At 47.9% G+C, this 26,838-nt stretch overlaps 1 protein-coding gene across 2 annotated transcripts; it reads left to right on the top strand.

Annotated features, from left to right (window-relative positions):
- The first annotated feature begins 2,402 nt into the window (after positions 1–2,402).
- Positions 2,403–26,060, top strand: WDTC1 (WD and tetratricopeptide repeats 1). Of its 2 annotated transcripts, XM_014948689.1 has the most exons (16): positions 2,403–2,576; positions 5,237–5,320; positions 6,271–6,317; positions 7,518–7,629; positions 7,845–8,032; positions 8,714–8,896; positions 10,057–10,151; positions 11,365–11,480; positions 12,657–12,732; positions 15,420–15,516; positions 16,690–16,863; positions 20,786–21,021; positions 21,404–21,572; positions 21,997–22,189; positions 22,897–23,069; positions 24,691–26,060. In XM_014948689.1, the coding sequence occupies exons 1-16, from the start codon at positions 2,469–2,471 to the stop codon at positions 24,707–24,709; spliced, it is 2,070 nt and encodes a 689-aa protein (XP_014804175.1). In that variant the 5' UTR covers positions 2,403–2,468; the 3' UTR covers positions 24,710–26,060. The 2 variants fall into 2 exon arrangements, with proteins under 2 accessions (XP_014804175.1, XP_014804174.1); XM_014948688.1 differs by having other exon boundaries at positions 22,897–26,060.
- Positions 26,061–26,838: the final 778 nt, after the last annotated feature.

Raw genomic sequence — 26,838 nt, forward strand, 5'->3', positions numbered from 1 at the left:
CTGTAGAGCTGGCCTTGGGCACAAGTGGTGACAGGTCTATCCTGGTTTCCCATGTTTACCTCTGGGCTGCAGAGTCAGCAGGATCCACCTGCCCTTGTGCTGAGGTGCTTTGCTGCAGGTCCCTGCTTCCTCTCCATCCCATGAGCTGCTCATAAGGGTGGTTGTTGTTGTTGTCCACTTAGAGAGGCCGTCTCCATAAACAGGCAAAACAATAGCTACACTAAGCTCATGTAGAAAGCCAGAGGTTAGGTATCAAAATTCAGTGGCTTGATTGTCCTACTACAAGAATTAGTGTGAAATATTGATGATCGGATGCAGTCATGGTGCTGCCTCTTGCTATTAAGCCTGGGAGTGAAGCGAGTATTACTTAACATGAGAGTGAGTGAGTAAGGTTAAAGATGCTTAAAACATGAGGTGTCCTCCTGGGAATGCTTTCCTGGTGGTACAACTGGAGTAAAAGGAATGTGGATTAAATTACATGCATGATGAACAAATGCATACACCCTCGCTCAGCTTCAGGCTGAGCCAAGTTCTAGGGGAGCCCCAATTTGTGCGCTGAAACAGGTGATGGTGTTCAAAAAATCTCAGCTGGTTGCTCCAACATCTGGGGATGAGTTGGGCTTCTTCTGCCATGGTGAACTGGAGACGTGTGGCAGAGGATGTTGCCTTATTGGACACATCTGCTGCAGAAACAGGACTTGGAGGGTGGTGAGTTTGGGCTACTTTATGTCCATCTGGGCTGGTCCTGGGGAAAGTACGGCCTTGTTAGCCCTCACTGGGCACAGACTGGGAGCAGATTTGATGTACAAAGTCCTCCCATCCTCCTGCCTCACCTTGTGTTCAAGGCCTGTGCTCTCCCTGTGGGGATTGTATCAGTTTTATTCTCCTCACCAGTACAAAACAGACCTGGAATACAACTGTGAAGGTCTTCTGCCCTCTGCAGTAGGGATGTTCATCTTCAGACTCCTACAAACAGCTGCGCCTTTTCTCTCAGTGTTGTATTGGAGAAATCCTATGGCTACCCGAAAAATCCTGCCTTTCCATGGCAAAAAAAATCCAATTTTCGTTCTATCTGTATGGCTTTTCTACCTGTCTGTAGGTCTAATGACGTTGCTGTGTTCACCGTGGAGCTGCACGGAGGAGCCAGCTGTGTTAGGAAAGCAATCCAAATGTCCACTTTGTCCAAACTCTGCTTTCTGTGAAGAAACATAAATCCTTGGTACTTCCTACCCGTGGGGACGCTAATAATTTTTTGAAATCAAATTGAAGCTGAAGACCAGGGCTTTGGGGATCCCGGGGTGCAGGAGCCTCGTGGTTTTGCTGTGTAGTGGCCCCGAAGTCGGTAAAAGTCAAAATCCTGGCTTTGCAGCAACTTGAGAGATGAACCAGCAGAGAATCAGGCAGATTTTGTCAAAACTTCTGCCTGACCTCAGCGGCGTTATTTGTTGCTGCGTTTCTGTGAAACCTTCTTGTTTCAGTGAATCAGCATTTCCTCATTCAAAGGAGGACTCCTTTGGAAATTTTGGCTTGTTCTGCCTGTGAATGCTTTCAAAGAGAATTTAACTGTTGGGTTACATAGAACAAAATGGGTGTTTACTTTTTTAATTTCGATTTATTTTTTGAAGAGAACGGCAGAAATATCCAAATGGGACTGCAGTATGTAAATGAAATGAATGACATCATTTCTCAGAGCCTGACTAGGCAGCCTGTCCGGAGTGGGGTTGTGACAATTGCTCTGTTATTTGAATGTTTTCTAGTAGATGTAGTTGATTTTATGGGGTTTAAATTATTTAGGTTAGTGCATTAAATATGGAACTCCATTAAGACTGGGGAAAACTCGTAACTTCTCCTGGAAATGCAATTTTAAATGATTACCCTTTTTGTATTGCCATCGTGGTTGGGTGTTTGGATGATAGTGTCACCTGATGGTTGGCTGTTGTGATTTCTAAGGAAAAGTGGTTTTGTTTTGTTTTGTTTTCTTGGCTGATGATCAAATGCAGTAACTGAGAGAAAAGAGGTGGCCGAGAATATCGATGCTTTGTTTGTTCATGATACAATAAGTCTTGTTGGTTGTGGAGTTTGGGGAAGGTGACATTGGACATGAGTGGACGTGTAATGGTGAGAGACAAGCTGTGACACGGGATGTCACCCTGGCCTTGCAGGGTCTCTGTTGGCATAGAAACATGGCTTTGCTAGGCTGATGTAGTCCTGCTCGTTGCGAATTTCTCTGTAAAATGTGGATGGCCTCTTAAGTCAGGTGTTCTTCAGGCTCACATTGTTCCTTCCCATGCTTGAATTTCTTCAAGGGACCTTTGTACAAAGCTTTTCAGTTCTTTTTTAGGGAAAAAAAAAAAATGACAATATTGTTTACGATTGGCCTAATGTGTTTGTATACCTGCCTTTGTTCCCTCCCTGTTCTGTCCTGCAGGTAATTAAATGCCCTTAGTGTGGATCCCTGCTCTGTTGGCATGCTTGGATGCACAGCGGCTCTTCCCATAGCTTCTTTTCGTCTGCCCCATTGCAAGAAGATGGCGAAAGCAAACATTACCAGAGACATCATCCACAGGCAGATCAAGGTATGTGTTAGCCAAGAGTTCCCTTGTGTTGGGTGGAGAATCGGCGTTCACGCTGGATTGGGAAATACTCATGGTGTTGCCTTTTCCTTCTGAAAAGATCTCTGTTACTTATGTATTGATAAACTGTATAAGAGAAGAGAATAAACACATAGGACCTATCACTATCCTTAATGAGGAGCTGGGGTGAAGTGTGGTGTAACAGGAATAGAGTTCTCCTCCCTGGCAGGAACGCACCAGGCTGGTTTGACATCAGCCGGTCTGTTCCTTTTGAGCACAACGTTGAAGAGAGAAATCAGACTGCTTGTGTTTGGGCACCATAAAGGACCCTTAGCTGGCTTCCCCCACGAGTTTTCTGTCTGCTGCTTTATGTGTTCTCTTCGTATGATCTCGCCATCAAAGGTATTTTCTGTCTGTAGTGAAGCTAATGATCTCTGTCTCGGTCTCTTTCTGTTTCTTTTTCTTTAAAGACTGGTGTGTTGCTGCCTTTGTGTAAGAGAAAAACTTCCACGGTGGTCGAATCAGTCATCTGATGGCTGCATTTGTGAAATATCTTGTAACGTGAAAGGACTAGCTACAGCAGACACAATAGGCAATTATTACTTGGACTTGGAAGCCTTAAAAAATCATTTGCAGCTTTGCTGGTAATCAGCATTCACGAAAGTCGTCTGTTAGTGGCCAGAATAAGGAACTAAGAGCTTGAACGCTCACTTTGCTTTGCAGTTTGGTACCAAACTTTGTATATTAAGCTTGTAATTTAAGCCATGTGCCATGACATATTTTGCTGCTCTAACGAGGAAGGGCTGGGTCTGTGGTTAGAACGTTCGCCTGGGACTTTTTCACGCTGTCTGCTCTGTTAGACTTTCATGTGTGACCTCGGGAAGGTTGCTACGTCTGACAGTTCCTCCGTAGGAAAAGCAATATCCTAGTGCCCAGACCTCACAAAGCCACCCGGGTTGCAATTGCAAGGCAATTATAACTGCACCACCTTGCACTGGGCTGAGTAGCGTTTTGGGAGCGCTATCCATAAAAATATGTCAAGGGTTTGAAGTTTGTAGCAGAGGTTACTCCAAAAAAGCCCATTTTGGTTTGGTTTTCCTGTTTTCAAATAGCTTTTGCTGTGTGGAGCTCATTCCTTAACGCTGGTCTGCAGAGCTGTGATGTCATGCTAGTTCTTTGTGTCTGCTCTGTGGCTACTAATGTGTTCCTGGTACCATCAGTGTTGTTTTTAACATCAGGCTTCTCATCTATAAATGGGGGGTAACGAAGGTTTACGTTGTCTTCGCCTGACGATAGCGTGGCACGGGACGGGAGCGGGGCTGGATCAGGTCCTAGGAAGGAATCTCCTTGGGTATTAGATGTTCCATCCAAAATATGACTTGCATTCCCCTTCCTTCGGGCCTGCCTTTGCAGTTGGCCTTCTTTCATCGAAGCCATCTGCTAATGCATCTGCGAGCCCCGTGAGATCGCAGGGGAAACAACTGTCCTGCTTTTCTTCACCTTCATTTGTACTGACGCAGTTCTGTGGCAGCTGTTCCCTTCCCTGTAGAACAGGCTGCGCTGTGGTGCTGCAGCCTCCTGCTCCTGCTCCCTTTCTGATGAAATAAGCCATCTCTAAAGGACACTGCCCAGTTACATTCCCCACTACTTTGCCCCATGGTGGTGGTGGTGCTTCAGGACAGACCCTGTGTAAAAAAAAGACTTCTCCTGAAATCCTTGCCAAGGGATAATGACAGATGTTCCCAAGCTCTTTGCTGTTTCCTCTTTCTGGCCCAAAGTAGGCAACTTATTCTGGCTTAGTGTGGGCTTCTCAAACCTTGTCTTGGTTGCCCAGCTGGAGCCTGGCAACTAGATAAACATCATTTAAAACCAGTTCAGGGGCAGGGTTTACAAACTGCCTGCCTGGAGATGATGCAAATGATGTCTCCCTACTACAGAACAGGTACCTGATGTTACGGACACCCCAATACCTGGCAAGGTCCCTGCTTGATTTTTAAGGTTCATGAATGTTCTCTGTATCAAAAATAGTGTGACCAGCAGAAGTAGGGAGGTGATTGTGCCCCTGTACTCAGCACTGGTGAGGCCACAGCTCGAGTATTGTGTCCAGTTTTGGGCACCTCAACACAAGAGAGATCTCGAGGTGCTGGAGCGAGTGCAGAGGAGGGCAACGAAGCTGGTGAGGGGGCTGGAAAACAAATCGTATGAGGAGCGGCTGAGGGAGTTGGGGCTGTTTAGTGTGAGGAAGAGGAGGCTGAGGGGAGAGCTCATCACTCTCTACAACTACTTGAAAGGACACTGTAGAGAGGTTGGTGCTGGTCTCTTCTCACAGGTAATTAGTGACAGAACGAGAGGGAACGGCTTCAAGCTCCAACAGGGTGGGTTTAGATTGAACATTAAGAAAGAATTTTTCACCGAAAAATTGGAAGAGGCTGCCCAGGGAGGGGGTGGAGTCCCCATCCCTGGCTGTGTTTAAGGGCCGTTTAGATGCAGTGCTGAGGGACATGGTGTAGGGGATGACCTTGTAGAGTAGGGGAGATGGTTGGACTCGATGATCCCAAGGGTCTCTTCCAACCTAGACCATTCTACGATTCTATGATTCTAAAGGGAAAAAGGAGTGGTGTTTTTTTGCTGTAGTCAGTGTGGTGCTCGTTTGCTTTGTGCAGGAGAGGGGTGCACTGGGCTTTGAACGACACTACCACGTCACCGACCCGTTCATTCGCCGCCTGGGCCTGGAAGCAGAATTGCAGGTAAGTGGGCAACGTTTAACGAGCAAACCAAGCTGCACCTTGTACAGCTTCCCCCAGAAAGGCCAGCTGGTAGGAGCGTATGGAATTCTCTCTCTTGTATGGGATGGATACCGATTGCTTAGTCCCCTGGACTGCATTAGAGCCAGGAATAGCTCAGTGAGATCTTGCGGGAGCTTTCTGTGTTACCTAATGCACCTACAAGAGAGCCTTTAACGAGCGTGGATCAGCTAATCCTGAAGAAGGCAACTGTCAACCGTTCAAGATATTCAAGATACTCTGTTCAAGAGTATAACGTGTTGCCTAAAAAATAGGTTATTATATTGCAGTCTGACACAGCTTAAAAAGATCTCAAGATCGTCTTGGTTTAGGGGAGGAAAGGATTCTTTTGTCCCCTTTTTTCAACCGCATCTCCCCTATCAAACGCTGCTCGGTGCTCCCCTAGTCTTTTCTGGTAGAGTTGTTAGTTAATTTGGATGAAGATGGATGATGTAGTCACCCAGCAGCAAGGTGCTTCTAAAAGAGTTATCAAAAGTGCATTTTCCCTGCGTTCCCAGAGAACCTGTACATGTAATTTGTCAGCCTAGCCAAGGGCTTCTGAAGCAAAGTCACCTTTCCCTGTGTACAGCAGGATTTCAGCTGTAGCCTCTGAGACTAAACTGCCATTTTATTCAACACTACATTTTTCTTTATTTGTTTCATTTTGCCTTTTCTACCCCAACTGCTATAGCACGTCTCTCTTTTCTGGAGGTGCTTATCTGCCATGTGGGTGGCTTTTTCTTTCTTTTTTTTTTTTTTTTAACACAGTTGGAATAAAAAAAACCCCCTTGGAACAAGTTGTTATGTGTGGGGAGCTCGTTGTGTCCTTGTCTTAGAACAGCTCTGTTTGATAAGTCTGAAGTTTGTGCAATACTGCTTTCCTTTTTTTTATTATTTATTTTTATTTTTCTCAGGGTCACTCAGGGTGTGTCAACTGTCTAGAATGGAATGAAAAAGGAGAGTAAGTATGGGGCTTGATTTCGGGGGGGATCAACAAACTGATAACCCCAGGTGCTCCCAAGAGGAGGATGTAGATCACTTTATCATCAGGAGCTGCTTCTCATTCCCAGTAAAGTGGGGCTCCTGCTCAAAGTTTTGGACTGTAGTAGAGCTCACGCTTCAAAAGGAGCTTTATTATGTTAAATATGTCTGCATATTATTAGGAATGCCCCTTTGGTAGAGTTCAGAAGGGAAACGGCCAGACTAAGAAGTAGAGATTGAAGGCTGCTTCTCCTCTCTTAAGTGGTATTATGGATTAAAATGGATCTTTAGGATTTGCCCAGCTGGTAGTGACATTTCCCCACCCCCTTCACCCTGCTGTTAAAAGCTACTGCTGGTGGGCAGATACATAAGGGAGAAAGGTGTAGGGCATTTACCCCTGTCTGCAATTTTAGAGGGAAACTAAACATAAGAGCATTTCTCTTAACCAAGTGGAATAAAGAGTATCTGCATGAGAAATTGCTGGATGGAAAGAAGAGCCGATATTTCTTGACGTGCCTCTCACAAGATCCAAAGTCTGCTGTCTGATACTCTTCAGAATTATTTACCAGTGACAATTTCATGTAGTTGAAAGAGATCTGGCTACAAGGAAATAAGTTTAAAACAGCTGATGGTTGCAGATGTCAAATTCTTTCGCTTCAAATGAAGATAGATGTACAAGGCAAACACCGCCTTGCCGTGCCGCTGCCGCACCCTAAGCTTAAAAAACAGCCTGTGAATCACTACGTGGGGCCTGGCTTGGGACAGCTTGGGCATATCCAAAGTCCAGGAATGAATGTTGGCTTGGAGTTTGGGGATGATGTGGAGCCGTTAATGCAGCTGGGCTAAAAAGGAAAAGGGAGGCCCTGCATTTTGTTGTTGACCAAATGCTCCTATTGTTTTCCCCTGCGCCGTCTGAATCTGTGGTGAGCTGGTCCCATGAGCTAAACCAATGCAAATGGCTTTATTTTCTGTGGAGTTGATATTTGGCTGCTTTAGCTCCCTGAATGGATTGGCGCAGGGGGAGCCACGAGAACACATGGTTGAGAAAAGAGCGAGAGGAAGTAGGCTTTTTAGAGCTGAATTAACTTAATGACTGTCTGTGGTCAGACTACTCTAAGAAATTGGTCACAGCTTAGAACAGAAGAATACGCGATGCATATTTCTCTTCTCTTTCTTTTAGCTTGCTGGCCTCTGGCTCTGATGACCAGCATACCATTGTCTGGGATCCTCTGCACCACAAGAAACTCCTTTCGATGCACACAGGACATACTGCAAACATCTTTTCTGTCAAGGTATGGGATTGGAAGGAATAAATGGCTGACAAAATCAGCAACCGAAGCAGCAAGAGAATAGATCTTTGCTGGGAAATGTTTTTCCTGCAAGCACTTTCCCTCCCGAAATAATTTAATATTTTTAATATTGAGAAAAAATTGCATTAAAAAAGCAAACTGCCAGGACTCAGGGATGTCTGTGTGACCAGTTTGAGTATCAAATCTCTCTCCTGCAGTTCTTGCCGCATTCAGGGGATCGGATCCTCATCACGGGAGCTGCAGATTCCAAGGTGCACGTCCATGACTTGACTGTCAAGGAGACCATCCACATGTTTGGAGATCACACCAACAGGGTGAAGCGAATTGCCACAGCTCCCATGTGGCCTAACACCTTCTGGAGTGCAGCAGAAGACGGGCTAATCAGGTACAGAACTCTAGTTGTTCTGCCCCGAAATTAATTGGATTAGGATCCATGGCAGTATGTACTATGCACAGATCTGAAGAGAGCCTGTTTCTGTACTAAAGAGCTTAAACTAATCTTTTCCTTTCCTGAAACTGGAAGGATTCATCTTGAAACGTAGACTCCTCTGATAAACACTGTCTTCAGCTCCTCTGTTTGCCCCCACACTGAAAAGGGAGGCCAAGAAAGGAACAGCCATGTCAAAGGGAAGGGAGATACACCACTGAGCAATGCTTCCTTCCACAATCATTGAGACTCTTACATGAGTAATGTTGCTATGAGGGTCTGTTAGGCTTTTCATACGAGCTGCTGTTTGTGAGATCACGACCTGGAGTTTAATTTGAAACTTGATTAAATCCATGCAATTAGAGAGCTGGTTTGAATGGTTACCCTGATATTGAGGCCTAGTGTATATTGAGCTGAGATGCTTCCAGTAACCTGGGGCAGGAATGACTGTTAATGTCGTTAGCGTCATCTCTTCATGCACAAGCAGGATAATTAAGCGTAGGTCACTACTGAGGAGCATAAACGTGCTGCTTTGAGCAGTCTCCAGTTTGGTCTTCAGGGAAAATTAACCTCTCTCTTCTTGCTGCTGCTGTTACCTGCTGACATTACCTGCTGACACTGACTCTCTTTCCTCTGCAGGCAGTACGATCTCCGAGAGAACAGCAAACGTTCTGAAGTCCTGATAGACCTGACAGAGTACTGTGGGCAGCTGGTGGAGGCTAAATGCCTGACGGTCAACCCCCAAGACAACAACTACTTAGCAGTAGGGGCGAGTGGGCCCTTTGTGCGGCTCTACGACATACGCATGATCCACAACCACAGGTAACAGCCACTGGGGCTTCTGGGCAGTGCAGAAATCCGTTCAAGGCTCTGGAGGGAAGAGGAGGGGGTTGCAATGATCATAGAATCATAGAATGGTTCGGGTTAACTGGGGCTTCTGGGCAGGTGTGAGCAGTGCAGAAATCTGTTCAAGGCTCTGGAGGGAAGAGGAGGGGGTTGCAATGATCATAGAATCATAGAATGGTTCGGGTTGGAAAGGACCTTAAAGATCATCATTTAGTATGAGGAAGAGGAGGCTGAGGGGAGAGCTCATCACTCTCTACAACTACGTGAAAGGACACTGTAGAGAGGTTGGTGCTGGTCTCTTCTCACAGGTAATTAGTGACAGAACGAGAGGGAACGGCTTCAAGCTCCAACAGGGTGGGTTTAGATTGAACATTAGGAAAGAATTTTTCACCAAAAGAGTGGTCGGGCATTGGAACAGGCTGCCCAGGGAGGGGGTGGAGTCCCCATCCCTGGCTGTGTTTAAGGGCCGTTTAGATGCAGTGCTGAGGGACATGGTGTAGGGGAGGACTTTGTAGAGTAGGGGAGATGGTTGGACTCGATGATCCCAAGGGTCTCTTCCAACCTAGACCATTCTATGATTCTATGATTCTATTCCATTCTAGCCACCTGCCCTGGGCAGGGACACCTCCCACCAGCCCAAGTTGCTCCAAGCCCCCTCCAGCCTGGCCTTGAACCCCTCCAGAGATGGGGCAGCCACAGCTTCTCTGGGCAACCTGGACCAGGCTCTCACCACCCTCACAGCAAAGAATTTCTCCTAATATCTAATCTAAATCTCCCCTCTTCCAGTTTAAAACCATTACCTTTCATCCTGTCCCCCACTCCGTGATAAGAGCCTCTCCCCATCTCTCCCATAGGTGCCCATTACATACTGGAAGGCTGCTATAAGGTCTCCCTGGAGCCTTCTCTTCTCTGGCACCCTCCTGTCTCACCTCATTGCAGTTTTACCCAGTGTTTTCTATCACCCAGAGTCTTTCCGATCTGCGTGAGCGCGTTGGGGTAGTGCAGGGCAGGCTTGTGACTGCACAGCTCTATCGGCACGAGGTCTCATCCTTGTGTGTGAACAAGAAGTGTCAGCATAGATCAGGCTTCCAGCAGTGGAGTGCCGGGGTTATAAGACTGTTCTTCTTTCTCGTTAGGAAAAGCATGAAGCAGAGTCCTTCAGCTGGAGTACACACGTTCTGCGACCGGCAGAAACCCCTCCCGGACGGTGCGGCGCAGTACTACGTGGCAGGTATCGGGACCTGTGCCGGGGGTGACTGATGGGACTTTAACTTAAAGGCCTGGAGAAGTGGAATTCTACTCATCACACAAGCAACCATTCCTTGGAAGAGTCCTCCTCTGATACAGGGATGTTCCATGGAATTGCAGATGATTAACTTCAATGCTGTGAATTCTCCCTTACGTTACACTGATTTGGCAGTGGTGTGTGGTGGTGACCTGGCCTTACTTCTTCTTGTCTAGCGTAAATGTCATTTTGTCACTTTTATTGGAAAGCCAAGGATTAGGTAACGTGGGTGCTGTAGGCTTTCTCCTGGAACTGGTCCCAGCAAAGCTGCTGTTCAAAATGTTTTTTGGCCCAGAAGGGAATTTCACTGAATTTCACTGAATTTCCTCTGATACAGGGATGTTCCATGGAATTGCAGATGATTAACTTCAATGCTGTGAATTCTCCCTTACGTTACACTGATTTGGCAGTGGTGTGTGGTGGTGACCTGGCCTTACTTCTTCTTGTCTAGCGTAAATGTCATTTTGTCACTTTTATTGGAAAGCCAAGGATTAGGTAACGTGGGTGCTGTAGGCTTTCTCCTGGAACTGGTCCCAGCAAAGCTGCTGTTCAAAATGGTTTTGGCCCAGAAGGGAAGTGGCTTGTCCTCATCCTGCAGATGAAGAATCAGCGATGCAGTATCTGGGCAATCTCAATGACATTTTTCTCCACTGCTCGTTATTTACTATCTTATTTTTTCCCCCCAAATGTTTGGGTTGGTTTTTTTTTTTCTAAATATCTCAGACCAGCACGTTCAGCAGACCAGTTTTGACAGTCTTGCTTCTGATGAGTCCCGCTAGAGGATTTCTTAGGTCCCCTGGATTGGTCATGCAACACATCTGCTGTCTGAAGCAAAAGAACCCGTGTGTGAGCTGAATATTTAGGAGCCTTGGTTGGGTTGTGCTAAGGGCTTTATTAAGGAAACCTGATGAGAGGGTTGAAAATGGAGGTGTTTGTTTGCAGATGGCCACAAATCACAGAAGACAAATCTGCAGTGAATCCTTAAAACTGAGATTTTTCTGGGTTCTGCAGACTTCATTCTTAGCAGGTGAATTAGAATCCAGCTTTCTCTTCATGTGGAGGTGGCCTTGCACGATTGATACCTAGAACTTGTGAAAAGGCAGCTGTGCACAACTGCTTGTTTTGAAAGCTGATGTTTATGAACCTCTTCTCTCCACAGGGCACCTCCCGGTGAAGCTGCCGGACTACAACAACCGGCTGAGAGTTCTGGTGGCCACATATGTCACCTTCAGTCCTGATGGCACTGAGCTCTTAGTCAACATGGGAGGGGAGCAGGTGAGAAAGCAGCTGAAGTTTGGCAGAAAGCTCCACGTGGGGTTGTGTTGGTTGGGTCACCATACCTTGTTGTGCATTCTCAAAAACGGGTATAACGACTTCTCTGTGGGTAATACTGTTGATTTTAAACTTGCTTTCCGATTTGTCTGGACTAAAAGCTTGGCATTAGGGATTTATTTGCTATGTTACCACTGATCAAACTTGAAGCACGTTCTATTCTGGTTTTCCGACTCACATTTCACTCTCTGGAAGAGGAAAAATCAACCGAGTTCTGGAACTGACCTTTGCTGACCTAGAAAAGATTTCATAACTCATTCTTGAAACATCAAACCGCTTCTGTAGTAGAATCTAGCAAATAAGGAACTGACAGAAGCAAAGGCTTTCACCTGGAACATTGATTGCTTTAATTTTAAGCGTTGGGTGATATTCATGGATCTTTTGTAAAGCCTATCAGTGAAATGAGAAAATCCTCCTGACAGCGTTAATCAGCGTGGATTAAGCGGGAACTTTGCTTGTGGGCAGGTTACTCCGTGGTTGTCCTCCACAGATCTCTTTCTCACACTTGTGCTCATTCTCTTCAAGAGAAGGGGCTGAGTTAGTCTGATCGGGGCTGGTAATCCTTATACCAGCCTTCAAGAGAAGGTGCTGAGTTAGATGAATTGCAGGTCTGATCGGGGCTGGTAATCCTTATACCAGTATGGTTTGAAATTTGGGCTTCACAGGGCTGCTTTTGGAGTTTCTCAGGAAATCCTGGCTGAGCTTTCAGCGTAGAGAAAATTCTACCTTGATGTAGCTATCACCTCTTTTCTGCCAGTAAATGATTTGTTTATGATCGGTGTGTTAATGAAGTGGTTAAAAAGTCTTAGAGTTGAAGCTTTCTGAACAGGGTAGTTTGTGGTCAGGCTATTTTTTAAAGTTCTGTAGGTGTGGAGAGGGCTTTCTCACCTCATTTCTCGGCAGTGTTCTCTCTGAACCCAGTGCTGGAATGGAACGTGCCACTGGTACCGCTGTCATCCTGTGTGTACCTGTCTATAAACAAGATTTTTAGTTAGAAAATTGGAACTAGCAAAACACAAATGTGGCACCCTATACCCCTCTAGCCCTGTTTTATTTCTGTGGCTTGAACATCTGTGTTTCACTGACTCTTTTGTCTCATTCTCTTTCTTTGTTCCTTAGGTCTATTTGTTTGATCTGACGTACAAACAGCGACCGTACACTTTTCTTCTCCCAAAGAAGTGCCATACTTCAGGGGGTGAGTATGATGCTGTCATGAAAGTGAGTGGAAGGCAGAGTGAAATCGTGGAATCAGAGTCACAGAATGATGTGGGGTTGGAAGAGACCTCTGGAGATCATCTAGTCTAACCCCCTGCCAAAGCAGTTCCACCCAGAGCAGGTTGCACAGGAACAGGTTTTGAATGTCTCCAGAGAAGGAGACTCCGCCACCTCTCTGGGCAGCCTCTTCCAGGGCTCTGCCACCCTCAAAGAAGTTCCTCCTCATGTTTAGGTGGAACTTCTTATATTCAAGTTTGTGCCCGTTACCTCGAAATCTTGTACTACACAGCTCTTTTCAGGGTGCAGCCCTATTTGGGCAGGAACCAGGAAACTGAAGTAGGGCATGGCTGTTGCTGGGCTGTTTCTGCAGTGTGCAGTTCATACCCCAGGTTCTGAAACTCTTCTAGAGAGTGAAAAAACATGTATCTTGGAGGGAGAAGTGAGCTGTTGAGAGGTGTATGCCTGTGTGAGCTAAGGAAAATGTTTAAATCTGTGCAGAAAGGATAATGTAGACTGTGTAGAGTGGTTGAGGTCTTGGTATCCTGCCCTCAACTAAGGGGGAAAACTTTTGGGACAGGCGTGGAAGTGGTATATGTTTTTTATTTTTTTTAAACTTATTAGTAAAATGTAGACTACGTCTGTTATCCCTGTGTACACCCATTAGGAAGGAGACAGAACAATCTCTTCCCTGGTCTAAGAATCTGGCCTGGCACTAATATCCCTTCTGGTGGTGAGATAGTTGAATCAAAAAGTCATTTATTTGACAAGGAAGTAAATCCAAAAGCTTTTTTATTCCTGGCCCTGTTTCTTTCGGGGCCTGTTCATACACAGATACTGCAGACAGTACGAATGGCTGCGGCGTTATTCCCCGGGCAGAGGCTGACTCTTATCAGGGAGTGTTCCCTGCTCGGCCCGTTCCCTGTTCTGGGAGGGCTCTGGCAGAGTTTGATCTGTGTACTCAGCGTGCCTCGGGCCTTCATCTAACACTCACATCCTGGTGGCAGATCTATGCCCTGCCTGCCTTTCTCTTCTGTCTGGAAGGCATGTGGCTCATCTGTACTGTGCTATCTGGGCTACATCAAAACAAGCGTGGCCAGCAGGTCAAGGGAGGTGATTCTGCCTCCCTGCTCCGCTCTGGTGAGACTCCACTTGGAGCTCTGTGTCCAGCTCTGGAGTCCTCAGCACAGGAAGGACATGGAGTTGTTGGAGCAGGGTCTGAGGAGGCCATGGAGATGCTGGGAGGGCTGGAGCCCTTTCACTGTGAGGACAGGCTGAGAGAGTTGGGGGGGTTCAGCCTGGAGAAGAGAAGGCTCCAGAGAGACCTTAGAGCCCCTTCCTGTCCCTCAAGGGGCTCCAGGAAAGCTGGGGAGGGACTCGTGATCAGGGAGGGGAGCCCTAGGAGGAGGGGGAACGGGTTTAAACTGGAAGAGGGAGGATAGATTTGGATTAGATATTGGGAAGAACTTATTTGCTGTGAGAGTGGTGAGAGCCTGGCCCAGGTTGCCCCAAGAAGCTGTGGCTGCCCCATCCCTGGAGGGGTTCAAGGGCAGGTTGGAGGGGGCTTGGAGCAACCTGGTGTGGTGGGAGGTGTCCCTGCCCAGGGCAGAGGGTGGCACTGGATGGGCTTTAAGGTCCTTTCCAACCCAAACCATTCTGTGATTCCATGATCTGGGGAGGTCATGCTTTAAATGGCAGGACAACATTTGAACAGGGTCATGATGCCGTGGCTGCAGCACACACTGCACCTTGTTGGGCACAGAAAGTTCAGGCAAAGGCTGAGAAGAGGCAATATCAATACCATGGATGAATTTTGTGTGTGTGCGTGTCTCTGTGCACTGACATCCATGAGCAGGATAGTGTCCCTGGTTTCCCAACCTGTGAAGTGGCCACAGGAACACTCCCAGCTGCAACATAAATGCTGTTTGTAAAGCTTGAAGCTGAATATTTTCTATAGAAATGGCAGATAATGTGCCTGCTGCAGGAACACTCCCAACTGCAACATAAATGCAGTTTGTAAAGCTTGAAGCTGAATATTTCTATAGAAATGGCAGATAATGTGCCTGCGTGACCTTCAGAGGATTACTTCAGCTTGTAACCGCTCCTTGAGCAGCAGGGTAAGAAAAGAAAGAAAGGGGAAAAAAAGCATCTGGAATTCCTTTATTGGATTCCTCCAGTGGTTCCCCTCATCATCCTATTAAATGTTCAACAACTTAGCTCTTTATGTGAGGTATTTATTCTTTATCCGAGTGAATCTAAAATGCAAAGTTGCTAACAGTACTAGATACTTCTGCAGTTTCAATTGTCAGGTTTCTGGTGATCAGTCAGGTCCTCTGGTTATGGCCTGGTCCCAGTCTGAAGGCAGTTCCAGCTGCCCTCTCTTTGTATGTGTATACTTAGTTCTACGTGTGTGTAGTTTTCTGTTCTAGGTTGTATTGCGAAGGGTACTGAAGAGATTTTGTAATTTATATATAAGAAGGCAAATCAAATGCAGTCCCTGGAGGACAGGGGGGCATATGGAATCACAAAAGTTTTATTTCTGCTCTGAATAGGGCTGTGGCATTGGCTTGACTCTGCCGTAAAATAAAACCCTGAAGCTTCAGCTATTAGTTTGTGTAATCTGCATTGGTACTTAGCATGGCTGTAATTTATTTTTTTCCTAACCTTCAGAAGTGCAGAATGGAAAAACCTCTACCAATGGAGTGTCGAATGGCATCCACCTCCACAGCAACGGCTTCCGCTTGTCCGAAGGCAGAGCACACGTGAGGTAAGGGCACAGATCGACCTATAGGAAAACCCTAGGGCTTTCTTCATCTTCTTTTCCTCTTGCCAGGCTTAGGTGCTGCTAAACAAGGTGTGAAATGCAAATCCATTTGGTGTGTTGTCTTGGTTATCAAGTAGCCTCTGTCCTAGGAGCTGTATTTGCTTCTGGTGTGTCGTCAATGAACAGGAGTCAGATCACACAAGAGCGTCCAGGGAGATATGTTGTCCATGAGGATTTTTCTCCTCTTACGACAAACTGCTGCAGACAAAACTTAGAAATGACTTTTCAGGCCTGGAAGCGAGGTGTTCTGAGCTGTTCTGAGTGGTTGGTACTTCCTGGCCTGCAGGAACTGTGTCTTGGTAAATGGGAGAGGAGCCTTGGCTTCCCTTTGGCATCTTTCTGGGCATCTGCCTGCTACAAACTGAACCAAAGTGACCAAAATTGCTTTACAGCAATGCCACTGGAGTCATTACTCGTGAGCCAGGAACGGATGGAGACCCCTCTTCCATACTTCCTGCTGCTTGCTTTCTTTAAGCACGAAATGCAGTTGGGGTGAAGCAGAAGCAGACTGGAAGCGCATCTTGCTGACTGGTTTTCTTCCAGCTGATGACACATGGTGAAAAGTCAAAGACACAGTTGCTTAATACCATATATGGGTAGTCTAGGTTCCACCAAAGTCACTTTGGTGAATGTTTTCAGCTTGTTTCCTCTAGATGGCCCCTCCACCACGGCAGCAGAGATGTGGCTGGAATTTTGGGTTGCCTGAGCGTGGGCCTTGTGCAGCCCAGTGAGCTCGGGTGTTTGCTTTCCTTCTGAATTTCCGTTCTGTTTCCAATCCTAAAAGAGGATTGGAAATGTTTGGGGTTTTTTAATGCGGTCAAAGCAAAGAGGAATTGATGAAGTCTGAGGCATTAGATGTTTAAAATACACACCGGTCAATTTTGAGTGGATGTCTGTATAGAAAGAAAAAATAGAAACAATCAAATGATGGTCAAAAAGAAACATTCCTCCTAAATTCAGGTTTTTCAGGTACACGGTCTCTTCTGAAGACCTCTTTTTTTCTGAAGCTTTTGGTTTGCTGGGACTTGCTAAGGTAGAACAAAACACTGCAGCCATTTAACTGAAGTAAACAGAGCGTTTGGGACTTACCTCTGCTCCTTTCTTCTTCCCCTTCAGCCCCCAGGTGGAGTTACCTCCATATCTGGAGCGAATCAAGCAGCAAGCCAACGAGGCCTTCGCTTGCCAGCTGTGGACTCAAGCCATCCAGCTGTACAGCAAAGCAGTGCAGAAAGCCCCCAACAACGCCATGCTGTACGGAAACAGGGCCGCGGCCTACATGAAGCGCAAATGGTAAGGAAGAGGAGAATATCAGAGGATTGAGCATCACAGGCAGTGCTGGTGCCTGATTTCTGAGAACCACGTTGTCCTGTTGGTCGACTGTCGGCTGAACATGAGCCAGCAGTGTGCCCAGGTGGCCAAGAAAGCCAACAGCATCCTGGCCTGTATCAGGAACAGCGTGGGGAGTAGGGCCCGAGAGGTGATGGTCCCCCTGTACTGGGCACTGGTGAGGCCTCACCTTGAGTACTGTGTCCAGTTTTGGGCCCCCTACCATAAAAAAGACATCGAGGGGCTGGAGCGGGTCCAGAGAAGGGTGACAAAGATGGTGAGGGGTCTGGAGAATAAGTCTTGTGAGGAGAGGCTGAGGGAGCTGTTCAGCCTGGAGAAAAGGAGGCTGAGGGGAGACCTTATTGCTCTCTACAACTCCCTGAAAAGAGGGTGTAGAGAGGTGGGGGTCGGTCTTTTTTCTCAAGTCCCAGGCAACAGGACGAGAGGAAACGGCCTCAAGTTGCCCCAGGGGAGGTTCAGGCTGGATATTAGGAAAAATTTTTTCACGGAAAGGGTTCTCAGCCATTGGAATGGGCTGCCCAGGGAGGTGGTTGAGGCACCATCCCTGGAGGTGTTCAAAAGAGGGGTTGATGTAGTGCTGGGAGGTCTGGTTTAGTGATGATGCTCCTTGTTTGTTGTGTGGGTGTCTATTTTTGTCAGTTAGGTTGACGGTTGGCCAAGATGATCTTTAAGGTCCCTTCCAACCTAGAAGATTCTGTGATTCTGTCCTTGTTGTCCACTCTGAAGCACCTGGGCTCCCCGTGCGGGGTTGGGGTCGTTAGATCAAGCTGTAAAGTGGGTCCCACCTCTGGCACGGGACAAGGGGGTGCACAACAGTGTGTGTTGGAGAAATTGCAGCCACAGATACTGCAGGGGCAAGCACAGCTGGCAGCAGCTCATCTTTTTGCCTACTGGCACATTGAGTAATGTTCTGTTCCTTTCTTGTTTAAAAAGAAACCAAAAAAATCCACTTGTGAGCAACAGCATTACGAGTGTCTCCAAGGGTGTTTGTGTTTCTTTAGAGGGTTCTGATCTGCATTAGAGTATGGCTCTCAATCTGCTTGTCAACAGATGAGGTAATGGTTACTATGCTTGAGAACTTCCTATCTTGGGAGAGAAGACTGTTGCAGGACCTCCTGGAGTGGCTTTGGTTGCTGCTTTATCCCAATAAATTGTACTGCAGATAGTTGGAGGTGACCTGGTGGCTCCCCTGCTCCCCCAGCTCCTCCACACTCCCCTTGCCTGGAAACAAACCTCTCTGAGGGACCTGGGGAGGTGGCAGCTGGTGCCTTGGTGGCTGGGGGAAGTTCTGTCTTAATTGTTGGAAAAGATGCTGTTCTCCTCTGTGGTAGGTAATGTCTTCTCTGACCAATAGCCAGGGCTGCATCTGCAAGATACAGCCGAGTTATTTTAGTATCTGTCCCCTTGAGCAGAGTAAGACTGAGTAGCATGACTTGCCATTAGCATATTTAAAATAGCTGTGGTCCTTCATCTACATTTGCTTTTGTGAGGATATCCTTCTCCTCTCCCTGCTGAAATCCACAGTATGAATTCTCCCCGTCTTCTTGCCAAGATAAAGAGCAGCCAGCGGTTGTTGTGACTGTTGGTGACTGGCCTACTGGCTGTTTTGCAATAGGAGAGATTTGGGAGCTGCCTTTAAAAAGACCTCAGCGTTCAGAGGGAGAAGAACAATAGTTTGTGATTAAGGAAGGGAAGGCAGAAGCTGAGGGTGATCTCATGAATGGCGTTTTTCTTATAGGAATGGTTTTTCCCCAAAGGATGTTGGTGGTTGTGTGTCACCTAATGCTCTGCGACAGTTTTTGGTAGCAGGAAGACGTGAAAATATCCACACCATGGGTTTGTGTGGTGTGCAATGATTAGAATTTAAATAGTACTAAACTGATGTTTCTCAGGTGCAGAAAAGACAGGGCACTTCTCTGGTAGGAACAGGTACTGGTGTATGGCAGAAGGTGGAGGGGAGGTCACCGAGAAGAAGGGTGACACAGTTGGATGGTGACCTACTGTGTGGCTCTAAGGTGCCCTTCACATTTGGCCAACCTGCAGAACGCTGCAGGTCTTGCTTTGGCCTCGTTCTTTGAATAATGGAGAGATCTAGAAAAAAGAAAGGTCTGTAATTTCCTAACCTCCCCTCGCTCATCTCCCTTCCGTGCTCCTCATCCTCTGCAGCACTTCTAGGGCTGTCCTTCTCAAATCTGCTCGTAAGAACCAATCGCATCGCGCTCCAGATCACTTTTAGCAGTCTATATGTTGGCAGTTCTTAGCTGATTTCTAGTTAGAGGGTTTTTGCACAAGCTGAGTCAAACCTGTAACAGTGGGAGAAGTCTGTGCCTGCTTTACAGCTCCACGTGTCCCTTTTCACACCAGTCTGTTGGGCTGTCTGACACTGGTAGTGGAGGTTGAAGGATTTTTGAGGCAGCTAATAGCCTGATCAGCTCTGAAAGTGCGAGGCACCCGTCTGTTATCGTAACAGGTAACTTGCATTCCCCCTTTCTTTGAATAAAAGTGGCCTGATGCTGTGCATCCAGCCTCTGGGATTAACACGTGGTGCTGCAAAGACAGCCCTCAAGGAACCTTGTTTCTGCTGCAGATCTTGTGGACAAGGCACTCCACCTTCTGTGTGCTAGTGAGGTGCAATACGTGGCCAGTATCTGCTTGTGGCGCTGATTAAGCTCTGCTTGGCACATAACCCAAAGATTTGGAGCTCCCTTTAATGAGTAGAGACACAAGAGCACCCTGACAAAGGCTCCACGTGATTTAAAGTTGTCTTGTAGGTGGTACAGGGTAGTTCACCCCATTCCCCTCGGGTCTGTTTCAGACTTTGGTCTCTTTACAGGTGGGAAAAGTTAATATTATCATTATTAGCCATCTATAGGGAGACTTGGCACTCTCTTAAGGCAGATTGTGGTGCCTCTGAAGAGTTTGAGCTCAATGCTGGTACACCAGGCATCTCAGCCCTGGCTGACTTCTCAGCCTCTCTCTCTTTGAACCAAACACCAGCGTGGAAGCCTCCTGCTTCCAGAGCACAAGCTGAGGCTTTTTTATTCCTACAGCCATGGAGCTTTGGGAAATCATAGAATGGTTTGGGTTGGAAGGGACCTCAAAGATCATCAAGTTCCAACCCCCCTGCCCTGGGCAGGGACACCTCCCACTAGAGCAGGTTGCTCAAGGCCCCATCCAGCTTGGCCTTGAACACTTCCAGGGATCAAGCATAGTCTCCAGTAACTGCAAACAGGATATAAATACCCATTGTGATACCAGTCTGCTATAACGCTTATTTCTAAAACGTCAAGGTTTTTCTTATAAAGGTGGGGAAAAACCTGCTGCTTTTGATGTTTCTCCATCAGGGTTAGGAAAATGTGGTTCTGTAGCTCCTTCTTGAGGGCTACAAGTGGCTGTGGGCAAGGGAGACGTGCTGCCACGCTGTGCGTCCACAAAGGGGCACGCGTGAGCCGCCGTGCTCTGCCGAGGCCCCGCTCGCCTCGCAGGAGAGGCCTTGTGTCTGCCTGCTTGGCCAGAGGGTTTGTGCATCCTCCATCTTCAAAGGACTTCCCTAAATGTGTTCTATCGGCGAGCTCTGGCGGATTTAAAATGGCAGGTCAAGACTTGCTGGGCTTTCCCTTGCCTGGTGGTGTTACAGGGTTGCCTGGATGTGTGTGGGGAGGTGCGGTGGAGAAGCTGGGCTTGGTCAGATGGTGCCCCTGGGGAAACAGCAAATGCTGTTAGTACGTGAGCTTGTGGGGTGTCTGCTTGCACAGAGAGAGCTGGAAACAGCACGTTTGAGAGGGAGACAAGGCTAGGAAATGGCAGTGGAAAACGCACGCTGTTTCTGTTTCGGTTCCCTAATCCAAACCTCCCTTTTCTTCAGGGATGGGGACCATTACGATGCTTTAAGAGACTGCTTGAAGGCCATCTCCTTGAATCCATGCCACCTGAAGGCCCATTTCCGTCTTGCCCGCTGTCTCTTTGAACTCAAGTACGTGGCAGAAGCGCTGGAGTGTCTGGATGACTTTAAAGGGAAGTTCCCAGAACAAGCACACAGCAGCGCCTGCGACGCACTAGACAGAGACATCAATGCAGCCCTCTTCTCCAAGAGCGATAACGGTGAGTGCCCGTCTTCTTCAGTGTGGTTCTTCAAGGTTATACTCAAATCTAATGATCGGACAAGGGGTTTTTTTCTCCTTAAACTGCCCCTCTGAAGTAAAGCTCCAACTTCTGAGAGAGATTGATTGTTGCTGTGCACAAATACTGGCCTGAGCCCGTCCTTTCCTCGCACCTGGTCCTGGTTTGCTCTTGAGCGAGAGGATGATAAAAGGAGTCTGATGGACCAGGAGATAATCTGGAAGGAAGCTTGTGCTCTAAGCCCTGCTCCTTGCTGGAATTGTCCTTAGCTCTTCTCTAAAGCTCTTGGGATCTCCTAGAGTGCTGTTGGCTTAGAACGTGTTCCTCCCCGAATTGTGATGAGGGAAATCTGTTGTCCTTCCAGCTGAAGACAAGAAAGGAGGTGGCCCCATCCGGCTGCGAGCCACGGGCCGCAAGGATTCCATCTCAGAGGATGAGATGGTGCTGAGGGAGCGCAGCTACGACTACAAATTCCGATATTGTGGCCACTGTAACACTACTACAGACATCAAAGAGGCCAATTTCTTTGGCAGGTACGTTGGCAGAGCGTAATAGGGATGCAGGACAGGAGCGTGAGCAGCAGCAGAATGCTCTCTTCCGTCGGATAAAGCCTCACGCGTAGCCCCATGTGACTGCTCATAAAATGATGGCTGACAATAGTTTGCAGGGTTGAAAAAGATGACAGAAACCCTCCTCCTTGTGTGGCTGCATGAATAGCTGGTTCAGTAGCAGATCCACAGAGGAGCCAGTTGGGCTAGCAGTTCAGAAAAAGCCAGTTGGTATTGAAAACATGAATCCTGGGGATGGAGGGAGCCACCAGAGAAAGCTATATCTGGATCTGTAAGCGTGAGGGGTGGCAGCTCGCTGATTTTAGATGCCAACTGAGGTTTTTGTGTCTGCTAGAGACTAGCTTTGGCTCTGCGCTGTCATCTCCAGCCTCTGCTCCTCTCACCCTAGCAATGCACAGTACATAGTCAGTGGGTCAGACGACGGCTCCTTCTTCATCTGGGAGAAAGAAACCACCAACCTCGTTAGAGTGCTGCAGGGAGACGAGTCGATTGTGAACTGTCTCCAGCCTCATCCCAGTTACTGCTTCCTGGCCACCAGTGGCATTGACCCAGTTGTACGACTGTGGAACCCTCGGCCAGAGGTAAGAGCCTCAGGAGAAGACTGTCTTGTTGTCTTGAGATGTCACACACACACACACACCCCGGTCTTTCCTTCTGGGATCTCTTGGGAGTTTGAGTACTGTGTCCAGTTTTGGGCCCCCTACCATAAAAAAGACATTGAGGTGCTGGAGCGGGTCCAGAGAAGGGCGACAAAGCTGGTGAGGGGTCTGGAGCACAAGTCTTATGAGGAGAGGCTGAGGGAGCTGGAGGTGTTCAGCCTGGAGAAGAGGAGGCTGAGGGGAGACCTTATTGCTCTCTCCAACTCCCTGAAAGGAGGGTGTAGAGAGGTGGGGGTCGGTCTCTTCTCTCAAGTCCCAGGCAACAGGACGAGAGGAAATGGCCTCAAGTTGCACCAGGGGAGGTTCAGGCTGGATATTAGGAAAAATTTTTTCCCTGAAAGGGTTCTCAGCCATTGGAATGGGCTGCCCAGGGAGGTGGTGGAGGCCCCATCCCTGGAGGTGTTCAAAAGAGGGGTTGATGTAGTGCTGGGAGGTCTGGTTTAGTGATGATGCTCCTTGTTTGTTGTGTGGGTGTCTATTTTTGTCAGTTAGGTTGACGGTTGGCCAAGATGATCTTTAAGGTCCCTTCCAACCTAGAAGATTCTGTGATTCTGAGTTGCAGCAGCAGTAACAGCCCCTCTTTGGTGCTAGCTCTGCCTTGCTGAGTCCTCTCCCTTCTTGTCTTGCAGAGTGAGACCCTCAATGGCCGTGTGGTAGTAGACATGGAAGGTGCTTCCCAAGCGAACCAGAGACGGATGAACGCAGACCCGCTGGAGGTGATGTTGCTCAACATGGGGTACCGGATCACAGGACTGACCAGTGGTGGGGCTGGAGGCTCAGACGATGAAGACAGCTCAGAGGGGCAAGTCCAGTGCCGGCCCAGCTAAAACAGAACCGCCTCTCCTTCCTCTCATTGTTTGGCTGTAAAGGGAACCTAGTTTCCTTGGTCCTGAACTTTCTCTGATGAATGACTGCACTGTTTCGCACTATGCACAGAGTAGGACAAGCTGGCAGGGGCAGGAGCGGCCGTCTCTTTAAAAAACCATCGCCACCACCTCCTCCTTCTCCCATCACGCTACTGAGCAGCATGGCAGTGCAGTCTGGGGTTTGCCTTTAGTGGAATTTAGTCCCAACCAGGGGTCTTTGAATTGTCTGTAAGCAGTGTTCAGCTGGTGATTTTTTTATTTTTTTTTTTTAATTTTTTCCCCAGAGCTGCTGTATGATCTGGTAGAGGGGACGTCGCCTGCATTTGTGCATTTGCAGAGGGGATGTTAAATTCCTGAATAAAATACAAACCTAGGGCAGGGGTTATGGAATGAATTTACTGCAGTGATATTGGTCTTGAAAGCTTGACTCTGCTTTTGTTCCCCCAGCCTGTCTTAGAGGCCCCTGGTTTAGAGTTGTTGGCCATGAAACACCTGGTTTGTCCCATGACATCTTTCTTCTGGCTTCCATCTCTTAACATGTTGTCACCAGGCGTGGCTGTGTTGTATTAAGGACTGGATATTGCCTGTCTTGTCCCTGGGCATGTGTTAGTTGATGAATCGGTGAAGGCACGGAGTATATGTGGTTCAACAGGGCAGGATGTGCTTGCCCAGCTCAGATTCTTTCTTCTGTGGTCTATGGACCCATGGAGAAAGGTGCCAGCAATGGAGCAGGCTTGATCAGAGGCCTAGGACTCGGGTAGCTAAAGCTACAGAGGGAAAGGTCTGGTAACAGCACTCTTTCAGAACTTCTCTCTCCATTGCCCAGAATATGTGTAGCTGTATTCACCTTCTCCTCTCCATGTCACCTCCTGGAGCTGAGAACGTTCCCACCGTGTACGTGTTGCCACTGAAGTTTGGAGCTTTTAAACAGTAGCGTTTTGGTGCAGTCAGCTGCTCTGTCTCGGCCAAGGTGGGCCTCCTCATTGGTGGTGTAACATCTGGTGATGGATTAGTGGTCCTCTCAGGAACCCTCCTTCCTCTTCCCCATTCTCCACCCGTTGGCTCTGGCTGTAGGGCCAGGAGTACCCCTAGAAACGCAGCACTGTACGTCCATTCCTCCCCCTCTCCTGTGACATGCAGTCCCCTTCTCCCCTCTCATGGTTGCCAAACACTAAACATCAAGTAGATCTTACACAGCTGTGCTACAACCGAATCCGAAGAGGTTGGTTTGTTTTTTTTTTTCTAGGACTATCAACTAAGACCAAAGAGCCCCTGGAGATCTAAACCGCTCCGCGCTGTCTCGTATCTCTTACTTGCTGAAGGTCTAAACATGCTAAACCTTGGTCCCAGGGGTGTGCAGTGTGTGTCTGGGAGCGTGTGTGCACGTGTGTCTGCTGCATTTAGGGCTGTTCTTCCATGTGTTGCGATCCCTGGTCTTCCTCTTCCTGCCGTGGAAAGATGAGAGGCCTCCCTTTCCCTTCTCTGGCTGCCAGGCGTTGATGAGGGAGACTGCGCAGTGCTGGCTGATCAAGGTAACTGGCTTCCTCTCCCTTCCAGAACAGTCTCTCCGAGATGAGTGAGCCTTGTGCAGGAGGGAGAGAGAGGTCACAGAGGCTCAGAGCCGGCAGCGTCTCTCCAAGGACACAGTTCCCCGCGTAGAGACGTCCCCCGCGCCCCCCTTGCGATGGCAGCGGAGCTCCCTGGGACCTCACCTCTGCCCCTCCACGATGTCCAGCTGCTCTTTCACGCGTGGGTGAACCCCCTTCTGCTGGGAGCGTGTCCCCCAGCACCCAGAAACGAGGGGCTGCCCCTGTGCTCCGCTGAGCTGCCCTGGCAGACTCGCCCTCTCTCTTCTCCTGCTCTCCCGGGACAGATTGTCATTTGGCCACCGAAGGCACGTTGGCTCCTTTTGCCCCCGCGGTGGCTGGAACTGCTTCCTCAGTTTCCCTTTTTCCTTGGGTACGAGCTCCCCCACCCCAGGGGTTCTCTGACACTTCATGCTCTTCAAAACCCAGAGGCAACAGAAAATTCTTCTCACTTGGGTGGCTTTTTGACACGGTCTGGCCTTTTCTTTTTTTGCTTAAGGCTTTTCTACTAGACGCATCCTCTTTTTTTTTTTTTTTTTCCCCTTCTCCTCCCACTCAAACTTTTTTTTTTTCCAGCTTTCAGTAGACAATGTCTGCAGACTTTGATTTTTAAACTGAGAGACTGAGATGGAAAGCTCTGAAAAGAACAGACCTCTCCCTCCCCATTCACCTTTTGCTGTGGCAGCTATTTTTTGTTGTTTTTACCCTTCTGAGACAGTGCAGCTCTTTTACCTGCCAGTTGCAGTGAGAAAGCTACAAGATTCCCTGCCTCTGCAGTGGATTGCTTTTTTTAATGGCTGCTTTGGTTAAAAAAAAAAAAAAAAAAAGATAAATAATAATGGGAGAGAAGGGGAGAGAAAAAAATCTTTCTGCCTCTAACCCCTTTTCCCCTTGTGGTGGGCAGATTACCTGCTTTGTCACTTGTTAATGAGGAATTTATATTTATTGGTGAAGGAAAAAAAAACCAACATGCTGGGGAAGTAGGGAGAAGATGTTGCTTTATTGACCTCTGCTGTTTACTTCAACCCCCTCTTTGGGAAAGCTTCTTCCTGCTCTTTCTGGTTAACTCTTTCCAGCCTGGGATCTGCAGGGACGCCTCCTTTATTTTTGTATTCTAGCAATGGGCTCTCCTTTAGGAGACTCTTAGGATTCTCTTAGTGTCACAATGACCATTGCTTCTCGATTTTTCAAGTACTTCAGATGATCATCTCGTAAACTTTGCCCCTGCAGTCGTAGCAGTAACACACAAGCCTTACTGCCCTCTGTTAGAAGGAGCAGAAAACTTGTTTCTCTGGTCCCTGGGAGAGAAAGGGTTAAGCAATTAAACAATTCTTTGTTCTAGTTCTTTCTTGGTGTCATTTTGTTTGGGGGATTGTTCTGGCTTTGTTCTACCTTTCTCCTCTGTGGAGGTGGACAAGGGTGGGCGGAGGGTGGCCTGGTCGGGCTGGATGTTGTCTGTTCAACAGTGCTGCTTCCTGGAGACTGGAGGCTCCAGTAAAACCTGTGTGGGAAGGGGACTGGGCAGCCTGGAACGTGGCTCTAAGCTGTGGTGGCCCCTGGGTGAAGTGCTGATGGTGGTTCCTCCAGGTGTGGAGGGAGCTCCGATCTGTCTGCTGGTGGAGCAGAGCCCACCTCTTGGTTTAGAGCTAAGGCTGCAGATGTTGGGGTGAGGATGAGCAGGTTGCCTGGGGCAGAGAGAAGTGTGAACAGAAGGAGGAATGGTGCTGTGTTGGAGTTTGTTTCTTCAGGTTTTGTCAGGGTGGGGGGTAAAATTGATAAAAACCTCTTTGAGTCCCAGCTGAGTCCAAGAGTTAGAGTTGAGCAAGGGGGTGAAAAGCTGAATAGGGAAAACTAGCCCATCTTTGCCTTTTAACTCTTTTTAAATAGCCTCTTGTCCTGAGAAGCAGAGCCCTGGTGGCCTCAGCTGTGGGGCAGCCCCACGGTCACCTGCCTGAGTCACTGACTGATCTTCACAGATGTTTCTGCTGTCAGAAACAGCGCACTTATTGCCTTAAAAGTGTCTTGCACTCAGCGCGGTGTGTAGGACACCAACATTTAGGCCCAGAGGTGAGCCCTTTGCTGAAGGATATCACAAACTCACTTTCTCCTCTGAGCTCCT

This window comes from Calidris pugnax, unplaced genomic scaffold (assembly GCF_001431845.1).
Source record: "Calidris pugnax isolate Ruff unplaced genomic scaffold, ASM143184v1 scaffold162, whole genome shotgun sequence".
Taxonomy (NCBI): Eukaryota; Metazoa; Chordata; class Aves; order Charadriiformes; family Scolopacidae; genus Calidris; species Calidris pugnax.

Excerpts from the sequence above, each read along its gene's own strand:
- WDTC1 (XM_014948688.1), top strand. The coding sequence starts at position 2,469 with ATGCTTGGATGCACAGCGGCTCTTCCCATAGCTTCTTTTCGTCTGCCC. Across the intron at positions 11,481-12,656 it reads TCAACATGGGAGGGGAGCAG|GTCTATTTGTTTGATCTGAC; the intron begins GTGAGAAAGCAG and ends TTTGTTCCTTAG. Across the intron at positions 21,022-21,403 it reads CTTCTCCAAGAGCGATAACG|CTGAAGACAAGAAAGGAGGT; the intron begins GTGAGTGCCCGT and ends TTGTCCTTCCAG.